Source organism: Equus przewalskii, chromosome 23, assembly GCF_037783145.1.
Source record: "Equus przewalskii isolate Varuska chromosome 23, EquPr2, whole genome shotgun sequence".
NCBI classification, from domain to species: Eukaryota; Metazoa; Chordata; class Mammalia; order Perissodactyla; family Equidae; genus Equus; species Equus przewalskii.
This window is the reverse complement of record NC_091853.1, coordinates 7,343,098-7,364,022: the sequence shown is the minus strand read 5'-3', so window position 1 is coordinate 7,364,022 and position 20,925 is coordinate 7,343,098. Positions and strand designations below refer to the sequence as shown.

The 20,925-nt window shown below is 38.7% G+C and overlaps 1 protein-coding gene across 16 annotated transcripts in view; it reads right to left on the bottom strand.

The window, feature by feature from the left end:
• Positions 1–407: 407 nt before the first annotated feature.
• DNM3 (dynamin 3) overlaps positions 408–20,925 on the bottom strand; it is a 565,868-nt gene continuing 545,350 nt past the window's right edge. For 7 of the 16 annotated variants that reach the window (XM_070591081.1, XM_070591080.1, XM_070591066.1 and 4 more), the window contains one exon: positions 3,573–8,511. In XM_070591081.1, coding sequence (XP_070447182.1) covers positions 8,442–8,511 — 70 coding nt within the window. In that variant the 3' untranslated portion in view covers positions 3,573–8,441. Of the gene's footprint in view, positions 597–3,572; positions 15,022–20,925 lie in introns of those variants that run through there. The other 9 variants (XR_011532051.1, XM_070591069.1, XM_070591074.1 and 6 more) reach the window with 4 other exon arrangements.

Here is a 20,925-nt window from a genome sequence, read left to right as displayed (position 1 = left end):
GCTTTGGAGAGAAAAAGAAGAAAAAAAAATGATTGGCAACAGTTGTTAGCTCAGGTGCCAATGTTAAAAAAAAAAAAAAGGAAAAAATGTTTTGGTACAATAATAATTATTAATGGGATACCTGGAGGCAAGTTGAAATTATTCAGTCTTCTGTGCCTTTCTAGACACCCAGAATTTTTACTTCATCTTTTCACTCTTTTATTGGACAGACATTTCAACTGAAGATGGATTATTATTCTCCACCAAATAGCATCTTAAATTGCCATGCTTTAAGAACTTAAAATCAATCTTTTTCAATTAAGCTCCTTAAATGATCAAATTATGTATTTTTCACCTTACCTGGTTTTAGCTGAAGCAAACTCAATAAATTTGGGTCTTCTTTAGAAAAAGAAACAGAACACATTTCATTTTTTTTATATAGAATAAACTTTGTTTTTATTATAGACATGGATCAAAAATAAAAGCTTTTATGTACATATGACAATATAGTGCAAATGAGAGGCTTTTAAATACCATGGTAGACATGTTGTTGGAAACAAAAGGAGATGAATGATGGGGGTTAGGATGGTCGTCCTGGAACGGCAGGAGGGGGTCGCCTAGTGAAAACAAAACAAAACAAAACAAAATAACAAAAAGAAAAACACAGATGCAAAGGAAGAAAACAATGTGTAAATTATAAAACAAATCCAAATAAGAGCATGCAAAAATATCCCACAAAAGTAAAATTCAAATCAGACACAGAGACGTGCAGGCATGCAGGGGAAATGAGGGAATACCACACGGCAAGGTCAGCAGTTCTCAGGACTTTCCTCGGCTCCCAGCAGGGTGCTAGGTATGATCCATTGGCGCCCACTCCAAAATCTTTTATTTTGTACCATGAAATGATAAATCCATGAAATCATATTCAGGAGAACTGGCAACAGCCCTAGAGCCAAATACCTTTATAACTTGAGTATTTGTTTCCTAACCCTGATTTTGTGACATTGGGTAATTTCCAAAGATTTCAATAAATGTTGTGAAAACTCCATAGGGGGAGAGAGAGCTGATACAGAAGCGTGACAGGTGAAATTTTTTTAAGATGAAGGAAATTAGAAGGTGATGAGATCAAATGAACAATTCAATTACAATGCAGAAAACGTTAAGTGTCGATCTTGGAGACAAGGATTTGTAAATAAGAATTTGCTCCAGGTGAATATTCTCATGTGATAGCCTTTCTAGGCCCAGGGAAACCGGAGCCTGGGTCTGGTCCATGGTGGCCCCAGCATTCTGTAGGATTTCCCTCTGTCTCAGAGTTAGGTGCAACTGAAGTGCTGATTTATTCTGAACTGGGTCCAGGGTAAATAAGATTTGGTTTGCTGGATCCTTCCCCACATCTCTAGCCTGGGTTGCATCTTGTCAGGCCCATGGGTTGTGAAATAAGGGTCCAGAGTTGTGCTTCCTTTTGACCTCGGCCTCTCTGGATGACTTACTGTTAGAGAAGATACAGTAAACTCTCCATTGCAACGAGCAGCTCTGTTAGTAGGAAAACAGCAGGCCAAATGAAGCTTTCCCACTGGGTTTCCAACAGAAGTCGACACTTTAATTTCCTCTTTCTAACTGGACTGGTAATGAACTCAACATTACAGCAAGCCATGGGACTGTGAGGTTAGCTCGGTACCCTACTCTCTGTGGGACTATTTTTTAGCCACTCATCCAGGTGTTCAATGACATACTCACTTCCATCTTACTCTCGTAACACTTCAGTGAGTGGAGCAATGAAGTCTACAAAAAAACAAAAACGAAAACAAACTTCTTGTTCATCTTCTATGAGATGTTAATGGAGCCAAACTGACCGAGCTATTTCTGAGCAGCGGTGACAAACGATCTTACGTGCCCCAAGGTCCAAGACCAATTTTTCTTTGGTCCAATTTAAGCTGGCTACACTCAGGAGGCCTCCCATCCATTTAAATGATGAAGAACTTGTTATTGGTACGTAACCTTTCAACTGCGGGGGGTCTGCAAGCCTTCAGTTTTAGGGATCCAGGTAATGGGTATCCCTGGTGTTTTCATGAAGAAAGTGTAATTAAATTCCTGTCAGCCTCAATGAGATTTATCACCTGCCCAGCAAACAGAAACTATTTTTGAATTCTGAAGGGGCTTTGGAACACTTTAATTACCTCAGCAGGGTGGGGAGGTGAGCCATTAAACTGAACAGCAAGTCCACAGTGCTGAAGGGACATTCTGTTAGCATATGCCAAAGCACTTTCCTGTTTGAGTGAGTCTGGTGTTCTACTCCAGAAACAGGATCAGAAACTTAATGTCTTGGAATATATTTCACGGAGAGCTACAATGTTTGCTTCAAACATCAGAGTGACATTTATCCCCTCGGACAGCTCCTTTCTTTTCCTCTTCACTTATCCTGTTATCTAACTTCCCTCTCATTGCCAAAAAAGCATTGTTGATGATGGCACCATACAGTGGCTCAGAGTTAGTTCTATCGTGCATCTTGGCAGTTTGGGTTTTTACTATTTCTTTTCCAGAATTTTCTATATTATTTACCGATGCTGAAGTGTTTGAAGGCAGGTGCTGAAAATATTTGGGCTTTTTATACGAAGAGCTACAAAGGTACCTCATACTGTTGCTGCCTCTGATATGAAAGCTGGAGCACTGATTTGGAACATTGACTTGGAACACTGAGTTGCTAACAAATTTTAAAGCTCATCATACTAGTATTCACCATACAAGCAAATCTACCTAATCAAGATTATAATTCAGGTTATACCTTCTTAAGCTTTCTGAAAAATAACCTCACAGAATTGTTTGCCCAAAACAGGAAGGTACGGAAGCACGGAAAGCTGTGTATGGAAAATGGGCATAATTCATATGTAAAAGACTCAATTATGAAGAAGAATGTTGAATTACCCACATTCTCTCAGATCTACCTCAATGCTGCAATCTGTTCCTATGGTGACATTCCTGTGCAAGATCCCTGGGAAGGTCCTCCTTTTAACTTGTTTCTTTTCTGTTGCAATCTCACAAAGCATTCTCTGCTTGCTTTCTCTGCCCATCATTTAGGTAACATCCCAGAGCAGTGGGTGAGCCTAGAGGCTTGGGAAGTGCAACAAAAAAAGGCAATAATAATAGGCATTCTTCTCAATTGTCTCTGATGATCTTTAATTTTAAATCAACCTGGATCCCTTCCTTTGCAGGAATACAATGGGGGTAATGTAATTAATTTAGAGGAGCTCTTTCTTGGAGAGTGAGAGAGGAAAGGTAATATTGAAAACTGAGTCCTCCACAAGGCTTACTAAGACTCATGGCATGTGTGTCTCTAATCTGCCTTCGCGCCTCCTGTCCCTATGTGACCTTCCCCTGGGGTCTCAGGTATTACAACGACAAAGCACTAGAGCTCCAGGACGACAGTCCTAAGCTGGGAGCTCTGGTTGCTCTTACAGCTGATTTTCTCAGCCAACTTTGTGTTTGTGACAGTCTGTCCTAGGATAATCTTACTCAGTGCCTTTCCCTTTGGCCTGAAGCCACCGAAGTTGTGTTTCTATGTCCATGCACATATGCAAGAATGAGGAAGGGGGAAGTCCTTCAAATGTGATCATTTATTTCAGGTTCAGAAATACAGCTTCACATTTTCACGATAGGTACATGTGACCTTCAAGAATGATACAGGCTTTAAGAACTTGCTTCAAAAATTCCATTCACAGAGTCCATCCATGTATCAGCATTAAGAAATCCTGAAAGTGCTAAGAAGACAGTGAAAAGCATTCTGGCTCAAATTAATTAAAGAATCAACAGAGAAGACAAGATTTTGCTTCTGTACACTGCTTCTTCTTAAAAAAGCAAAAGAGGAATTGGATTCAGAAAAGAGAGAGACAAGAAATGGAGACAAGCAAGCAAAACGAAGGCCGTACGTATGACATTAAACTCAAATCAAGTCATGGTGGAATTTCTGCTTGGGAGGAAAAATTTTTTGTCAAATTGGTAGCAGACAATACAAGAGGTTAGATAGAGTAATTTTTATCATCATTTTGAAACCATTATATAATCAGCAAAGTTTAACGATTTTGAGGGTAAAAATTCAAAAGAAACAAATGCCTTGAGCTGAGCCATGTGTGAAACCCCAGACCAGAAAGGTGAGACGCCTCACCAACATACTGGTATGAACAGGTCTGAAGACAAACAGGAGACTTTCCCTTGAGTTTCCTCTCTTGCTCTCGCACATTCATACATTCTTGCACATATATACAAATAGCAGTGCAAGTACTACATATGCTTCAAAATATTCTTAAAGTTCACAATACAGAGCACCACATGATTTTAAACATACCATTTAGACAGGATGACTTAAGATTATCTAGAAGACACATTGGAACTTTTAGGAAGGGATTGAGTGATCTAGTCCACTAATAATTGTTTCTCTGAAATCATCTAGCTTTATTCTAACTCGGAGCTCACAGCTAGCAGTCCTCTTGTGAAATGATGCAAAACTCATGGCTCGCGTCTCACGTATTGTCTTCTTTCATTGAGTTCCACAGTTCAGAGACTTAGTATTTAGGCTTTATGCTCAATGTCAAGGAGATTCCTGTCAATTTCAAATAATCACATTGTGTGCCAAATGAGGAATGTTTACCTGAAAAAGTGGATGGACAACCTACCTCTGAGATATTAGCTGACTTCTCCCCTGCATTTTCAGCAAATTTACTCAGAAATATACACTACTTTTATTACACTGCTGTAAACCTCTACTTGATTTTTTGACATTTACCATAGAGAAAAAATGACTATGTATACCGACTTAGCTTTTCAAGACTCAGCTCAGCAATTCAAGGATAATTTATAATTCTAATCAGAGATCTTAAAGGTTGGTTTCCAGATCTTACTCTTCTTATCAAACTGTATTAGCCAAGGTAATTTCTTCTTTGAAAGCACTGCTGTGGATTCAGATAGAAATGCTTGTGGATGTTCTCTAGCGTGTCGTCATGGTAATTCTGAGCTTTGTGCCTCTCAGCATGAACACAATGTGGAGACATTTTTGCATACCTCATGTACGTTATCAGAAATGAACCACTGTTATCACGTCCTATGGCAGATCCTTCAAAGCTACCTCTTGTATTCGCACAGTTTAAAAAATATATTTATACTCACACATACAAAGCACATGTATACATATTTACACCCATACGTAACATCTATGTACAATGCACATACAATCACACTCATGCTTGCAGCATTGGAACAAGTGCTCTTAAGTCCACCTACCCAAAAGGACACAAAGTACAGATACTTACAGAAACAAATTTACTATGTATATACTGTATACATATAGACACATGCATAGAAAATGGGTTTGTACACAGAAAACATCAACATTTATCACATACTGGTATTAGGTCCCATTTCATATTTGAGAATTATGGCTACAGTCTATACTAAAAAGTCATAAAATTAATCTATATGACTACTTTTTAATTCTAAGTTCAGAAGGCTTATAGTTATGTCACAGGTACTGGTTTCCTTATAATGTTTGGGAATAGAATGAGTTTGTATCTGAATTAGTAGGCAATTTGCTAATCAACAGACCCTACTGCTCTTTTATGTTACAAAGCACAGCTAAAAGCAATATTCAGAAGAGTAATCTTGGGAGTCGATTTCAGGAAATGCAATATATCTGTTCTAAATCAATACTATTTCAATCATCTGTCCACAATTGAGTGAATGGTTATTCCAATTAGTCAATAAGCATGCAAGATATAGCATGTGACAATAAAATAGATTTACCTATCAAATAAACATATACAGTTTATTTTTCCAAATCCTAAAAACACTGTATGTTTTATTTTATTATACTAGACAGGATGGAGCTACATCTATTGTGTAGACAACATCAGAGCAATCAGTTAGGAGGAAGTCACATGGAAGATTAGAAGTGGCATGGGAAATACTTGGAAAGCTCATTAAGCAACATTCCCATCTTAAGCCCTGATATAAACACTGCACTTCAAACTACACACATCCTAGAGCTTCCGACTTCATTCACATAGACATCTCGTTTCAGTAAAATGCAAACTCTTTGGGAAATGGGATTAATACCAATCCTTTGACATAGTACTGCAGAAACTGAAAATATTCTCCAACATGACTGCTGAAATTCCAGGCTGGCTTCTATTAGAAATAACTTAAAAGTAAAAGAGGACAAAAATGGACCCACAAACAGAGACAACTGGGACAGTGACACTGGGATTATAATCTGAGAGCAAAAGCCAAGGATGACAAATGCCATTGTTTATGACTGCATAAGATCAGTGGAAAGAAACTTGGAAAAAATCTCCAATTTTCTTTGACATGATTTGTGCTGATCTGAGAATACACCAGTGGTTATCCACAATATTTTCCTTTAACAGAAGGAAATTTTTGAAATACAGCAAAACGCAAAACCACATTTAGCACGAAGCCAAACCCTGAAGTATATAATCCTTTAGCTGCCTATTGTAGAGAACTCAAAGGAAGAAGCAAAGGGAATCTTAAAAAGAGGGAATTTTGTGAAAAGATCTCACTATAGATTATTTATTATACTATGGATGTTTATTTAACATATTTCCATTTAGCTGTGACATTATTTTTAAAGCCAGTGTGTATCTTGCACATCTGTTCCATTCACAAAAAGTTAATTTTTTTTCCAATGAGAAAAAATAACATATGAGAAGACTGAGGGGACGTGACGTTCTTTATACACTCACTTGTAACTTAAAAGTTGAAATGCCCTTTTCATAAATCTTAAATTCTCTGATTTTTGCCTATTATAAGTGAGTTAGCTGTAACCTGTTAGACTAAGTTCAATACAATGCCATTCAACTTGGCAAGTTCTCTTTTTAATAATGGTTACAAGTTTTTACTTCATACTTTATGAGTGTGTGCTTTGGGTATAAACTACACAGGAAATTAAAGTTAAGTTAACATACAAATCATGTTTGCTGCTTTCAAAGAGAGACATTTCAGTTGGTGAAACCTGATTGACTTCCGTAGAATATGAAATAGTGTCGTGGGACGCCACTGTTCAGTGAATGCTTGGTTTGCTGTCTGGGCGCAGTTAACAGACAAAATTCCTGTTGGCTTCGGGCTGTTTCCTACATGCTAATCCTAGGTCCTAGGTAGTCCAAAACTCAGCCTCAAGACTGAACTATTAACCTCCAGGCTAAATGGCTTTTGCAAAATTCAGAAATGGTAGAAATCGCCAATTTGCTTTAGATCTAAGTGTCTTAATGCCATTTTCTGGAATGACCTGGATAGAAACTCTGAAGTGGTATAACCGTGAAAAAGTGAGCTCTGCTCTTAAACCATGGCATCTCTCACTAAATGACTTTTCCTTCCATTCCAGGTTCAATTCTTTAAATATGATTATCCTACAGTAAGGCTCAAGATTTATTCAGAAAGCCTAGAATGGATAGAAAGTTACATTAAAACTGTTTTAAAGGTAGGAAAATTTCTTACATAAAGGAAGTACACTTTAGCATGGAAAGAGAGAAATATTTTTGCTCCAACCAACCAACCAAATAAATAAAAAAATAAAGTAGAGTTAGTTTCAAAGTGTAGTTAGCCATGCCTAAAATTAGGTCAATATGAAAAATGAAACATTTTCCACGTCAGCGTTCACTGTAACCTATGAGGAACTGAGTACAGAAGTGAATAAAGGAATTACCTTTTTCCAGACACTTCTAGAGATGTGCTATTTTGCTTCTTCCTTGAACTCTAAACTAACTAGCCAAATCTTTTGACTGACTACCAAAAAACAAGCTTTGATTCGCTGTTGAACGTGCTTCTAGCATGAAGCAAAACACATGGGCATGAGAAGCTCTTTAGAGCAAGCAATGCATTCACTTTTCCTTCGCAAACTACCTTGTGCTTCTGGAAAAGTTTTATTCTTAAGGAATCCTAATTTTAAAAATCACTTCCTAGCAGTCTTATGAAATAAAGAAGAAGGAAAGAGGCTCTAAATAGGTAATTATGGAGTAGGTGGAAACATTAGCAATACACATAATTTCTGTCAGCCAAAACAGAATGTGGGAAAATAAATAGGTATGGTTTAGGTCTAAGCCCACCATCTCAGATCGCTTAAGAATTACATTTGGTAGGTAAACTGGGAAACTTGTCCAAAGCAATTGCAAATATATGCCAGGGTAGGCAAATGGTCCCCAAAGTGGAGGGCTGCTATACAAACCTACCTTGGTCAATACAACATACAAAGCCTTGAAGGGTCAGCAGTTTTCAAGAGTCAAACTCCAGAGGTCTGACATCCGTGAGCAATGAGGATGAGTGATGAACGCATTAGTAAAACTGGTTACTTGCCTACTGATGTCCACACATGCGACTACTCATGACTTACTGCAAGGGTTATCAAATATTTTGCTTTCGCATAATTCATTAGTAATTAATTGCCATGCCAGATACTTCGTTTAGTCTAACAGGGAGGATTCAAGTGGACGGATTATAGTGGGACGAGTTGGTGATGGGGGTGGTCTCCGGCTAGAAAGAGAGAAAGAGAAAGGTAAAGAAACAAGTAGAATATCTAACAGAAGGCTGTCCCAAAGACTGAGAAAGAGCCATCGTATGACACACATGCTCATGCACAGACAGGCCAGCAGGGGTGGGTGCCATCTGTAATGATTTTAACAATGTCACCTTTTATTCACTCAGCATTTTTTAACAAAAATGAGGTATTTTTTCCTAGGCAAATTTTTCTCAAAACTGAAGCCATCCCTCCCAATACTAATAAAAATATTAAATCATTTAAAAGCCACCTACAACACACTGCACATTTCTGCCAGTACAGTAGGATTACATAGAGTAAACTGCACTGTTACCTTCGCTTCAGAAACTACAGTCACGTACCACGTAACAACAACAGGCTGCATAGACGATGGTGGTCCCGTAAGGTTAGGCCATGTAGCCTAGGTGTGTAGTAGGGTACACCGTGTAGGTTTGTGTAAGTACACTCTGTGATGTTCGCACAACAACAAAATTGCCTAATGAACGTATCCCTGTCGTTAGGTGACACGTGATGTAATAAGGTGTATTAGGCCTCAAAAACAGATGGGTTTCTGTTCGAATTTTTATTTCTCTTTATGAAATATTCTTCCTCTTTTTCTCCCTGTCACGTTATCACTTCTCATTGCCTTTGTTAAAACTTAAAAGTTAAAATCAGAAAATCCAGGTTTTGAGAGTTCTCTACCATAAGTGTAAACAGGCTCAGAGTAAGTGAACTGCGTGAGCTCTAGTTCCTATTTTGGGTCCTAAAAGTTTCCTTAGTAGTAGTAGCCTTGCTCACTTTCTGATAGTAATGGTGTTTCTGAGAGCAGAGGTTCCTGAATAAACAAAGTCCAGAGAATGAAATATCCCTGTACCCAAGTATCTCAACTTTCCCAAGCAATGCTCTCTATTCCCTGAACCTTGACATTTATTTCCTAAAGGGATTAATAAGCTTTTTGTGTGCGTACTTGCCTTCATATGTTAGAATGGTGGGGAGTGATTTTTATAACTAACAAAACTCAACAAATTCTACACATTGAAACCTTTCTTCTTGATAAAACTTTCCCTTGATTTTTTTCAGCAAGACCCCTTCTGGAATTATAGTGATGGCATGGAATTTTCTTCTGTGCTGAACACTAAATGGATCAAATCAAATGTCCTTTCTCAGGTATGAAGAAGTGAAGTTAGAAAAGTTAAAGGAAACGATTATGAAATTGTGTTGAAAAAATCACAAAGCTATAAAATAAAATTAGACAGTCAAGGAAAAAATCAAAGCAAAAGATATATTGTTGATTAATGGTTAAAATACTGACCACTTAGGCAAAAACGCCTAGACATTAATAGAGTTCCTTTTGCTTCCTGTACCCGAAAAATGTTGCAGAGGCTTCAGAGGAAAAGTTTCCTTGGGAAGGGGCATTCCAACTTAACCTCTTACACTGGTCTCATTTGAAGCAGACACTCCATTTTTGAAAGTAAAATTAGAGATACTTTATAGGCCCAGTAACACAACTAAACCAATCAATACTAGCTTTTTAATTTGAGTAAACAAATAAGTCCTCTTCCTGCATAAAGGCTACTGGCTACTGTGACCACCTGAAATGTTTTGGAATTCCCTTTTGGGAAAAATCCTCCCATAATTTCCTTTTTACTTACGACCAGGCAAAAACACACGCCCTTTCACTAGCATATTCCTCATTTTCATTTAAAATGACCGTATTTATTTAACTTCTGTCCTGAATCTTGAACCTGCATCATTTTCTCCTTTGACACGAAGGTTCTAGAGGCCAGAGGTCACATCCACTTAACTTGTTTCACACAGTGTTCGGCATGGTGTTACATGCAGTTACGTTCTCAATGTCCTTTTGTTCATCTGCTGGAACTGCTATTCATTCTTCAAGACTCACCTCAGTGAAGTTTTCTCTGACCCACTTTCCCCCATCTTGACCCCGATCTTGATACAGTTGCTTTTATAGCATCTCAATATATTTCTATTAATAATCATCACATTGAATCCTAATTAGGGTTATATGTTTCTCTCCACTGATTAGAAATGGGCTGTCTTACTCATCTTCGTATTCCTGCGTGTCTGGCTCAGTGTTTGTCATTCAGCCACTGAATGTTTGACAACTGAATAAATGAAAGTTACTCCTACAAGTGAGGAACAACTAATGAATGCTCATGATATCCACTGATCTTTACATTATACAAAGGCATTCGTTAGTAAATCACTGCTTTTGCCAAAAAAATAAGCTACACTGACGTATAGGATTTAGACCTTTGGAAACTCTACCTACAGAGTATTTGACTGCTCCGTTCTTCAGTAGATGTTTGGAATAGTAAATAATAGGTCCCCTGTCCTCAGAGAGTTTGACAAATAGTCACACAATCTATAGAAATGTATTCTTAGCAATTAAGCAGTTACAGGGGAGTGACAGTTGGCCAGAATTTGAGCTTGAAGGAGGGAATCTCCACCAGAAGTTTCAATAATGGGATAAGTTTAATTAAGGGATTTTATTTGAAAAAAGTAGAACTTAAACCACAAACACAGTGAAAGGCAGGACACAGCGTGGTGTGGTGGGTTGGGAATTGTCTCATGTGTGTGGGACAGCTTTGACCACGGACTGTAGCCAAGAGAGAAAGGAATGCAAACTGAATTCTCTTTTGATTCTTTTGTTCTTGGCTTAAATGTCATCCCTCTGCCCTTCCTGACTATCCTATAGTTTCTAACCATGCCCCCATTATTCATGATGTTTGTGTTCTTCATAGCACTTAACCCTGTTTGTAATTATGTATTTATTTACTAGATTATTGCCTGTCTCCCCGAGTAGATGGCAAATTTCTTGAGAGCAGAGACCACATCTTCTGTATCTATTACGTGTATGCAGCATTTAGTATAATGTGATTAGAAGGCAGTGAATAAATATTTATTAAATAATGGACAAGTGAATGACTGAAAAGTGCCTAAACAGAGATGTTTAGCCAGGTTAGAGTACAGACCAGGTCAAGGTGAGCAGGTCCACCAAGGCCAGGCACGCAACACTTTGAGGCCTTGGTCAGAGGCTTATACTTGAGGCAACAAGTTTACACAGAAAGAGTCCTGGATCAGAAGCCAAAAGATGTGGATTCTAGCTCCATCTGCCAATCTGTACAATCATTAACCAACTAAAGTTCTCTAAGCCTCAGCTTCCTCATCCACGATGCAGGAGACAGACTCGAGGATCTGGAACGTGCCTTCCAGTCATACACTGCACGCATGTTTACTGCATATCTACTATGTAGAGTGCATTATGCTACAGGATTTTTAAGAACTCAGAATCTATTCACAGTGGAGGATAAGTGGGATAAGACAAATCTGCAAGTAGTTTTACTATAGCATCCCACTTTAAGTGGAAAAAATAGGGCAAAATTTTGTAATTCAGACTCTGAGAATATATTCTGGGAGCTTGAAAATACTATAACGTGGTCAATGCAGGGGCAAATATGATTTTAACTGCAGCATATAAAACTTGAAAGTCATCAGAAAATGTAGGTCTATAATGAGGTTAAAGAAACTAAAAATTAAGTGGTGAGGATTGAAGGGAAGACAGAGAATAGGAAGATTTAAATACTCTGACGGCGCAGCAACTCTCAGTAATCTCCTCCTCCAATTCTTGCACCACACTGATGGGACAAGAGCCGGACAAGAGCAGTGGGCAACTGCAGGAAGAAGGCAAAGCAGGAGACGAGAATACAGCTTTCTGCTATGTGCCAAACCTTTTGTTTGTCTGATTCACCACCGTATCAAATAACTTAGGATGGTCTTTGGATCATAGCATTTTTTTTCTCAAGTAAATAAATCAGGAAAACCATCCACTGTGGACTCTTTAAGGGAAGCCCTAAGGCCTTACACTAACAGGCACTGCAAACCTGTGTGGTGAGTTAATGACAGAAAGAATGAAAGATAAAATTTCCATCATGTTCTCTCAAAACAATTATGACATCTTTAAAATATGCCCAGTTTCAGGTTAAAGTAACCCGTAAATGTATTTAGTAATTTCCTAAAGAGTCCCTCAAACCTTCTGGAAGAAACCAGCATCATTTTATTTCTAAAATAATAACCCCCCAATAATCTGTATATAAAACTCTATTAGAAAGCAATTCAAGAGGAGTATTAAGTAGTTCATTGAGAATTTTCTTAATGAGTAATGCTAAGGTGTTTGCCAACTTAAACACCAAAAAACATTTAAGGTTTACTGTTGAGGTTAATTTCATTGGTCCAGTTCCTAACCATTCAAAGAGTTTCCAAAGACATTCAGCTCATAAGACAGTTTGTTTTGGGCAAAGCGAAGTTATTTGTTTTGTACCAAATTTTCCTCAGTTGCTTTGTTTAGTGATGGGTTTCATTAAGTAATCCATTATACTGAAATGGAGCATCTTGCATCACTTAGTGTTTATTGAAACACTGTGTTGTGCGTGGGCGGTTTATGGTTACCATAGAAGTGCCATGTTTCTGCTTTCAAATCAAAGGGAAGGATGTAAGACTTGAAGTTGCATTTGTAGCTGCAGGGATGGACCGTTTACAGTATTTTGGACAATGACAAATTTTCTAAGAAAGTCAAATCCTCACACAGGGTGGGTGGCATTGTGAGGGGAGAAACTGGCTTCACCGATAAGAGAGAAGAATGCATTATTTGTCTTAGTATCTCGTTTGATTGTCTTCTAAGAATGGAAGAACTAAATTTCATCTGCTCTTCTTTGGGTTAGCTGATTCTCAGGACTCATGCCGTGAGGCCAATCTTGACAGGGATTGGGGGAGAGTTCACTAGGGCAAACTGCATTGGTACATCAGCGGTGGGGTGGGGGGTGAGGGTGGAAATCACCTTTAGCTTCTTGCTTCCTGGTAGCATAATATTGATGACTGAAATGGTTGGGTCTTTCTGCCCCTGCCCTTATTCCTCCTCAGGATGGGAAGTGGGAAAGATCTGACTGGTTAATGTGTGAGTCAGACTGGGTCTATGTAGCTTAGTGTCTTTCCTTTCCTGTGCTTAAACCAAGATCTCCTGATTCCCTGTCCAAGGTTCTTTCTATTGGGCAGTTACACTGGCATGTTCTAAGGCAACAGTTCTCAAATTGGACTGTGCATCAAAATTCCCTGGAGAGTTTGTTAAAACAACTTGCTGGGTCCCATACAGAGTTTCTAATGAGGTGAGACATTGCTAGCAAGTTCCCAGATGATGTTGTTGCTGGGACTGTGCTTTGAAAGCCACTGTTCTAAGGCATAATAAATTATTTTGACCTTGCTTTGTCAACAATTCAATTCACCTGCCAGACAAAGTATGAGCAAAAAAGAGAAAGTGTTGGAAAAAATCTTAAGAAAGATGAAGAAATGGTTGTAGGAATATTTTGATACCTTTGTGAATTAGACTTACATATGGGTCAAATCAGTTTTAGGTTTATTTCGTAAAGACCAAGATACTATCCTATGGCAGTTTTCTTGTTAGTCATCACCAGAAGAGTAACTACTTGCTTGGGGAAGCTTGTATTTGTTTATGAAAATGGTAGTAGGTAAGAGAAAGTAAGCCTCTCTAAATGTCCATTCCAAACTCTCATCTTTGGAGAAAGTGTGACTGAAGTCCAGCCTAATTAGCTAAGTGGACCCAAATTTTTTAAAAAACGAAAACCTTCAAAGAAAGATATACACAGATTCATACTTCTAGAGGAGCGATATCTGTCTTAGACGGTAGTTATTTGCATCAAAAAAGGATGTGCAATATATTTCTTTTATACCACAAGTTCTACTTATTAAATATAATTAAAGCTTTAAAATATAACTGTCTCAAAATTCAATTTACGTACAATTACATTTGGGATCATGGGAGCATTATGCATCTCAGGTTTCTAGGAGCCACTAGAATCTGACATCAACTTGCCCAACTTTTTTATCTTATTGATGAGATAGGTCAAAAAAACAATGAAGGGTTTTGTCTACAGACCACAAGAAGCAAGGCACCTCTCTTTTTTTTGGCTACATCTGGCGAATTTCTCAGAAGACTAAACAAAAGAGGACAAAAACCAGAAACTGCTTGTGAGTTTTCTAAAATCATGAAGAGCGCCTCCCACAGTGGGCTCTGCTGAGCTCCTCTCCAGAGCGGCTCCAGGCAAAATGGCTGTGGAGGCCTCAGCCAGCTGGGTTGGCGGGTGCCCACAGAATCTCCCTTCCGGGAACTGAAATGCCTTACTTCTTCACGATCCTCTTGAGTTACTTAATCCTTGCATCATTTACAAAGTTTGAGGCATGTGTACATAGTTTATCATCTGAACAACATTATAAATTTCCCGTGAGCTGAGATTACTCCTCATCCTGTTGACAGCCTGCTACAGCACCTGCAGAGGGCAGTGTCCCAACCGGTAGTTTAACGAACATGAACCAGCGAACGGATCCAAGCAAGGAATCAGACAGGAGTGCAGCTCTAGGTGAAATGGAAAGGCAACTAACTATGACCCAGGACTTCCTCTTGAGAACGTCTGCTATGAGAGAACAGATTATGGGACATAGTATTTTACATTTCAGCACTGTATTCGTGCATTGCTTCTTATTTCGAACATTTATTCAAAAAACAGTGTTTATATATCTAGAAGGCATAAAGCTAAGTTCAGGAATATGCTATAACAGTCATGATTTTGTTCACGTGGAAGATAATATTTTGTAATTTATTATCAAAAATACTATAGGATGCTATCCAGCATATTTTTGGCCTTTTCAGCCTTAGTAACAGACTGTCCAAGAATAGTTTGCTGTAGATGTTGGAAAGAACACAGGACTTGGAATTCATTTAAAAGGTTTAAGGAATTCTCTAATATGATTCTTGCTACATGTTAGAGCCAGTATTTCTTTCCCCTGTGAAAATGAACCCATGATTTTATAACATATGTCATTGGAAAACTATGAATCAATTCATGGAATTTGAAATGAGAATATAAGGAGAAAAACAGTCCATAATTCTTAGTTGATGATACAAACATATAATATGCTGTATAAATTAGTCTCTGAGATAAATGGTGATATAATCTGCCTTGCCACACTTTCTTTACATTGTCTTAAATATCTGACTCGGATTTCACCCTTAGAGATGGTACAATATACTCACTTCTGTGGTTGCAGCAAAAAGGCAGCTTAAAGAACGATTTGCCCACAGCGACTGCTCAGTTTATGACTTGTAAAAAGAATTTTACAATAGCATTCATCCAGGCAAGGTTTTCAACAGAATAGGACGAGAGAGAAAGCATTTGTGTTTAAGTTGTTTCTTAAAATACACTAAATATTGGGCTAATTTCAAAATATATTTTGATTAAATATTGCACGTCAAGTCATTGTGTCTTCTCCCATCCCCTCAACACACCATGTCTTTGTGCTAGGCGCTGTATGAAGAGTTAGAGGTACAGAAACAAAGCCAGTCACTGCCCAGGAGTTTCCAGTTGAGATGGGGAGAGAAAGTAGACAATGACAACAGTGGGATACGTGCTACGACGGGATTCTGCTTCAGGAGCTTCAGGGACACGGGGTCTGAGCCTGGAGTTGGAAGGAGGTTGGGAGGTCGGAAGGACTTCCAGAAAACAGGGAAAGTTGAGGGGACTAGCATTCCCAGAATAGGAGAGCGTATGTGTAAGGGAAGGGAAGTTAGAAAAGTACTGTCAGTTTGAGAAATCAAGCGTTGTCTTATTCTTTATCACAAGTGTCAGAACGACTTGTTTTGCTCCAAGTCCTAATTGATAGAACAGACAATTTAGAGGGTCTTTAGTTGGATTAAAACATGGTTCTTAAAAAGCATTACTTTTGAGATTAATTTTTTATATTTTAACCTCTCCATTATATCACTGACAACACATAAGCTGGGCAGAGGAAAAGACTAAAAGATATGCTGAGAAGCAGAAGGTAAGAGGAATACAGTGTTGAGAAAACTACCGAGAGAAAGGATGTGGTTTTTAAACCGATTTACATGCACATGGCTATTGAATGAGGTTAGGCAGTGTCCTGTTTGATTATTTTTTTTCCCTTCCCTCTCCACTCCCTTCCTTCCCTCATTCCCTCCATCCCTCCCTCCTTCCTTCCATCCTTCCTCCTTTCCTTTCTTCCCTCCCCCCATCTCTTTTTCTCTCCTTTGAGAAATCCCCAAAGAGATCTCAGAGAACTTACATGCTGTAGAAACCTAGTCCCACTGATGGTAGCTGGGGTAAAACTATTTCTAACCCTCTTCATCATCTTCTGTCCTCTTCCCTGCCCTTCCCCCTCACTCCCACCCCAGGCACCAGGGGAAGGGGTTGGCCAACTTCACCATTTGGGGGAAGGAGGAGAGGCTGGGAAGGAGGTGCTAAGAACAAGCTACTGGGCGAGGCAAACTTCCACTTTGAGATACACATTCCTTTGTCATCTCAAAGCAGGGAGAAGAAGAAAAAGAAGCAAGGATGGGGAGGGAAAAGGCAACACTTTGAATCTCTGTACAGAAGTCTAACATTCATTTCTGCTTTGGAAAGCTGGAAAAAGACTTCTGCCCCTTTCTGATAGAGCAAGAAACTTCCAGGCACGAGTATCTGACCTGGGGCCTCAGCTCAGAGAGGGTAAATATGTAAATAGAAATACTGATGGAAAAGCTCACTTTCCAATTTCTTTTATTTTTGTAACAGAAAAAACAGAGCAGAGGAATTGGAAGACTTAGGAAAGATTTACGTTGCGCCAATGTTTCATTTCTGCCTGACTGTGACACCTGGTGAATTAAAAGGCCGGTTTTAAATGCACCATGTGATATTTTCCCTGTCACTTCCGTCAGTCCAAGTGCAAAACGGAGACAGAGTTACCGTTTACTAATTACAATCCCAGTGATTAAAAAAAAAAGATGAAAAATTCCAGCAGGAGGAGCTCTAACATGCCTTAGAGCTCAAAGTTTAAAAACAAAAAAGTTTAAAGCAAACAGAAAAACAGAGAGCCAGTGTGCCTTGCAAGCTGCCATGTCAGTGAACAAATACGCGACTAAGTCCAATTAAAAGCTGGGTGCGAGGCCAAGGGATGACCCTGCGGAGACAGCACAGCCCACGTTTTCTGCGTCCACGAGGCTCCTCGCTCCGATGCTGTTCATCTGAGACTGGATCTGCGGCCTGAGCTCACCAAGGAGGGAGCAAAAGGCCGATTTCTGGGCAGGTCCAGAAGTAATTCTTTTCCTCTTAAACTGTCACACTGTTTCTAAACGAGTCTTTGACACTGGCTCAAAACCCGCATTTTAAAACGGAATTTTCATCGGTGGTTGAAAGCATTACAAAAACTGCAGAATGTTCCATCTCCTTTACTCAGTGGCTTCTTGGGCGCTTTTTTAAAATAAGGGAAATGCTGTGTTTGTAAAAATTGGTGCTAAAAGGGCAAGGAATCGTATGTCCCCTGGGCCATGTAAGGAGTCTGCAGAAAGAATTAGAGCTTTCTAACACACACACTCATCCACTGGAGCACAAAGAATTCACGCAGGAGAACAGTGAGAAGTATATGAATTTAGCAGTTATCGGATTTTGAGGGTAAGCCTTTCCATTTTGGACAGTGTTATGGGAGTGGAACGGACGAGTGGGCATAAGGGATGATCAGAATTGCTTAACCTGAAGGAAATTTTCAACCAATCCCTTTTAATCTCTTGCCAATAAGAAGTCAAACTTTTTGTTTTACACCTTAATGGTATGCCCACATTTTAAATTTTTATACAAGCTCCTACAGAAACTTTAACTAGACCAATTCAGACCAAAAGTCACTAAATAAAGCTAGTCTAGACGGAAAAAATCTATGAAAACCATATGTCTTTTAGGCATCTGTCTTACAAAAACTGCCATCATCCTGGAGAAATAGCTCAAAAAATATGCTTTTAGGAAAACAATGCTGTAAGGACCTTGGAGCTGTGCTCGAGAAGTCGGCTGAACTCGGGGAAAGTAAAGCCAAAATGTTTACAAATGAAAAGTTCTCCTCTCTACATCCATCTGTCTGTGAACATCACTGAAAGGATCGGCAAAGGCAGATACGATTTATATTTCCATTATTCTAGAAGGGATAAAAAAACTTTACAGCTTTGCTCCTCCACACTCCTACAGAGTATTAGACCAAGGGATCTCAAAGTAACCCTGTTCTCACTCACAGAAAACTGTTTTGAATAATGTTGTGCGTGGATCAGGCCAAAGAACCAGAACATTTTCTTCTGATTATTACCTCATCCTTCTGGCCTGCCAAACACAGCTAGAAGGCAGGTGTCCGGCATAAGCAACTAGAGCAAGACTGTCCTATATACTTGGGTGCAGGGACCAAATGAGACACGAGGGAAATCAGGAGGATGAGCGACGAAGCAGGAGTGCAAGAGAATGCAGTAAAGAGACGTATTCTGAAACCTTGCTTGTCTGATTTAACATTCTGAACTGGAGACCATGGTCGATGCTACCTTCATTAGTCTAGCTAGAGATTTTTACATCTCAAAATGCACTCTAATACATGGTATGAAATTCACAGAAAAAATAGAAAAGCAAACTTTAATGACAAAAAACAACATTTTAACTGAAAGCTGAACAGTCTATGGAGACTATGAAAATATTTATAAATTGCAAAGATTCCTTGTGACCCTCAAGGATATTTTACTGAGACTTCTTGCTCCGCAGGGATGGGGACTCTGGAACAACACAGCAACAATGGTTACTGGCAGGCGTGCCCCACGTGTTGCTCAGGCCCCTAGAAGACTGCGAATGAACACTATCTATCAGATAGCCACATACGGAGAAAAGGTCCTGGGTTGGAGGGGGGGATAGTAAAAAAGAAGAAAATCTATAAGATGTCATCAGTCACACACCAAAGCTTTAAGCAAAAGTGAGAAACACTATTTCAACATGTTTATTCAAAGACATTGTGCTTTAAAATGAGTTTTCAATATACTTATTCACTTTCAAGTATTAAGTATTAAGATGGTAATGGGGTAATTTAGAGTGTTTGAAATATTAAAACAGATTAAGCAATCATATCAACATCCCTCACTACAGATTCCTAAACTGAAATACAGGGTAAGTTCATCACATTCTACTGATAGTCACAGGGACTTTTGTGGTCTATTAATTTCAGTCCTGAGTAAGAGCTATGGTAAGAGCTAACACTACAAGTTTGCTTTCTTTCAAATGATATGTGTAGCATGGATTTTATTTTGACTTTAGACCCAGATATATGGAGGGAAATTACTGCAGTGGTTTCTCTAGTTAACACATTTACTAATGTTTCCTTAATTTTCCACCCCAAGAGGCAGTAATTAAGGTAGACTTTGCCTCACATGAAGTTTTATTATTTTAGTCATTAAAATATTTTCCAACACTACTAAGAAGCAAAAAGAAATTCTATTTGTTTTAAAAATAAGTAGACGTTTTCCTTGGTTTTTATAGCTTTTCCTCCATGAGTGGTGGTCTAAAGGCAGAGCAGAGCACAGACTTTCTGACAAAGGCCTTTGAGCACAATACAAAGGGGAGATTTATTTGAGGGAAAAATTTCACTCATTCTTAAAATTGGCTTTGAGAATAATCCTAATATAAAGTTTAGAAAATACATGATACAGAATATCTCTTATATAAATATCCGTTCCCAAGCGGAATCATTTCATCTTAGACTCTCTGGGCTGCAAAATACCTTTGAAACTCTTTCTCATCTCCTACTCTTATAAGAGGTCTCATTCTAGATGAATGTCATATATACTGACCAAAATAAATTTAGAAAATGCTGCCTCATGGAAATCTGAAACCTAATACAGGTAATATTTACATGCTTGAGGCAACTAGTATATTTGATTGTAAAATAAGATCATTTCCCAGATTATGTTCACAGCCACCTGAGATCTTCTTCTCACACGGCCTCACTTCCCCTTGGTTTTCAAACAGAAGATTGGGGATTCCCTTGGGGTGGGGTATCTAGCTTGCGATCATCCAGGTCTTACCTTATTCTCTCTCTCAGTTGGTTCCTCAGCCCTTCCACACAAAAAGCAGGGAAGGAATGGAGCTTATTTCTAAATTTTATATTAACTTCACATTTCTCATAAGAGCAGTGAGAACATTATTTACACTTTATCCTATTTCTCTGTGTTTAAACTAATCCCAATGGGGGAAAATGTTGACTTTATGAAGATTTGGAATTCTCCATGTGTCTGAGGAGTTGAAGTCAAGCAGGCCCAGCCTTGTTGATGATAAGTGATTGAGAATTTTGCCATTTTGCTTAAGCAATTTTTTCTGATCCTTGGATGGAATGTGTTCTTTCTACAATTCATGTGAGCTGATAATTTTGACTGGAACACAGGGGTGGACATTTCCTAGTGTTTATGGGAATAGTTAAAAAATAATTCCAGAAATCAGAGCACTTGCTATTTGTGGTTTTGCCTATCATGTGGC